At 28.0% G+C, this 2,844-nt stretch overlaps 1 protein-coding gene across 1 annotated transcript; it reads right to left on the minus strand.

Annotated features, from left to right (window-relative positions):
- LOC123298432 (zinc finger protein OZF-like) lies at positions 1-1,481 on the minus strand. The gene is made up of 2 exons (XM_044880431.1): positions 146-1,481; positions 1-111 (listed from the first exon to the last, which is right to left on the minus strand). Exon 1 carries the CDS (start codon positions 1,397-1,399, stop codon positions 185-187), a length of 1,215 nt encoding a protein of 404 aa, XP_044736366.1. The 5' UTR covers positions 1,400-1,481; the 3' UTR covers positions 1-111; positions 146-184.
- Between the last annotated feature and the right edge of the window lie 1,363 nt (positions 1,482-2,844).

Consider the following 2,844-nt stretch of genomic DNA (forward strand, 5'->3'; position numbering starts at 1 on the left):
TATTGTTCGGTGCTATAACTATAAATGGAAACTCTTAAGCACGCTTTGACTTAACCCGAGTTCTCCTGATTTTCCCATAATTTAAACATTTGAAATTGTTTTGTTTCCAATTTTGTTTTCCTCTCTATTTTTCTGTATTTTTTACCGCCAAGAAAACTAAAAACTGCTATTATATCTTACGTGACTATTTTTCTTTGGTATGAACTTCTTTATGTTTAAGTAAATTGCCATGCTGAGTAAACTTTTTGTTACAAATTTCACATGAATATGGTTTTTCTCTTGTATGAATTCGTTTATGTGTAAGTAAATTACTACTAGAGCTAAATTTCTTGTTGCAAACATTACAAGAATATGGTTTTTGTCCCGTGTGAGATCGTTTATGTGTTACTAAATCCGTTTTCTGAGTAAATGACTTATTACAAGAATCGCATGAGTATGGTTTTTCTCCAGTATGATATCTTCTTTTATGTGTAAGTAAACTATTGAGTTGGGTAAATGATTTATTACAAACATCACAAGAGTATGGTTTTTCCCCGGTATGAATTCGTTTATGTGTAACTAAATGGCAGACTTGGGTAAATGTTTTATTACAAACATCACATGAAAATGATTTTTCTCCAGTATGAATTCGTTTGTGTGTAACTAAGTAAGAATGTTGGCTAAATGTTTTGTTACAAATATTACATTCTTTGGTATGAATTATTTTATGTTTTTTTAAAGTGATTTGATGGGAAAATGTTTTATCACAAATATCACACGAATATGATTTTTCTCTGGTATGAATGCGTTCATGTTTATTTAAATACTCCTTTTGGACAAATGATTTATTGCAAATAAGACATGAATGTGATTTTTCTCCGATATGTATTCGTTTATGTCGAATTAAAGTGTGTTTGTAGGCGAATGTTTTATTACAAGTATCACATGAATACTGTTTTTCTTCGGTATGAATAATTTTATGTTGATTTAAAGTGCTATGATCGAAAAATGTTTTATCACAAATATCGCACAAATATGGTTTTTCTCCTGTATGAATTCGTAAATGTCGCATTAAATTACACTGATAGGGAAATGTTTTATTACAAATATCACATGAGTATATTTCTCTAGTATGAGTCCGTTTATGTAAAACTAAACTTTTTATGTCTGTAAATGTTTTATTACAAATATCACATAAATGTAACGGAGGTAACCTATCTTCATTGGTTTTAGTTTGATGCGTCAATGGTTCAACATAAAAATGGTTTGTTTGGGGTTCTTCAAGTACTTCATTTTTAAATATCAACTCTGAATGTAATTGTTCAATTTTAATACTTTCATCTTTAATTAATCGTACGTGATCATCAATATTTTCCTCTTGTTTTATCATTTGCTCTTGAATTAATGTTTCTGAATGCATTTGATCAATATTACAATCCCCAATTTTAATAATCCTTTGATTATCATCAATATTATTTTGATTTGTTGTTATTAATTGCGTATTAATTTTCTTAATGGTTTTATCTTCGATAAAATGTGAATAATTCATATTATTAATTTGATAATTGGACATTACTATTTATTATTTATTTACAATAGAAATATCCAGTTTTATTAGTTCTGATTTTACTTGTGCTCTGCATACATAAAATTTTGTCGTGTGTTGTATTTACATTTCACGGTAATCAAAAAAACGCCATATTGCCATAATTGCCGGAGCGTCATCTCGTGAAAATTTCGAACACTAGTTGGAAATAAAAAAAACCCGCTTTGATACAAAACCATCGTAATTTTTTGTTCTTCACTTTTTTAATATTTATCATTTTATAATATCGAGAAAATAATAATAATACTAAATAATAGGAATGAACTGGATATTAAAATGATATGGAAAAATTAACATTTTTAATAAATTATTGAAAAAGTTTCCAAACTCTAGGCTAAAACTAACTAAAAACTAAAAATTAATTATAAATCTTTTTCAATCCATTGTTCGTCGTTTGTTTTTCATTGTTTGATTATGAAAATTATTTGTTCGATCGTTGTTTATTTATTATTTATTAAACAATTATTTGTCATTTGATCCATATTTTTGCGAAAAACGGAAAATTTAACACTTTCTGGAAATAATTGTTTGGGGGGTGTATGGACTGGATTTGGGGGGTGTTTTTGGCTTTGGCTTCAGAAAACTATTTATAAAAAAAGGTCTATATGGTTTAAAGCAAAATTTTTAAGTATTCCCCCCCCGCACTGTTAGGGGGAAGGGGTGTGTGGAATAAATGTATCTTAAAAGATTTTAAAAAGAGGTCAAAATAGTTTAAAATGCTAAAGTAATCCAAAACTTTAGATGTTTTTATTAATATAGCCCTTTTTACAACATCCACCCCTCCCCCTACCGCTTTCATATTTTTTGCAAATTCAAAATTTTTGTGACGCATAAAGGGGTTTTGGGAGTCGCTGATCTCGAAATTTTTAAAATCGTTATATATTTTAAATTTTGTTTTATTTTTTAAATTTTCTATCCTATTTTTTCTTTCAGAACAAAATTATCAATTAATAAATTATTTAGTAAAGGTAAGTATTAAGTTATTAATTATATGGTCTTAAGCAAGCCGGGTGGCAGGATGGATATAGCACTTGTCTATGAAACCAAGGTACGCTGGTTCGTATCTTGGTGTGGATAAAATTTTTACTTTTAAATTAAATGAATTTTTCCTAATGTTTAAATTTTCCGCTCTTTTTATAGTTAAAATGACCTATATAACCCGCCCTCTTGCCATAAATAATGTCAATTATACATATGTCATAAATCACTATTCTGTCAGGGGGTGGGAATTTAAATAATTATATTTCACTCTTTAAAAT

The sequence above is a fragment of the Chrysoperla carnea genome, chromosome 4 (genome assembly GCF_905475395.1).
Source record: "Chrysoperla carnea chromosome 4, inChrCarn1.1, whole genome shotgun sequence".
Lineage (NCBI taxonomy): Eukaryota > Metazoa > Arthropoda > Insecta > Neuroptera > Chrysopidae > Chrysoperla > Chrysoperla carnea.

Coding starts and splice junctions, on each gene's coding strand:
- LOC123298432 (XM_044880431.1), bottom strand. CDS start 1,399: ATGCATTCAGAAACATTAATTCAAGAGCAAATGATAAAACAAGAGGAA.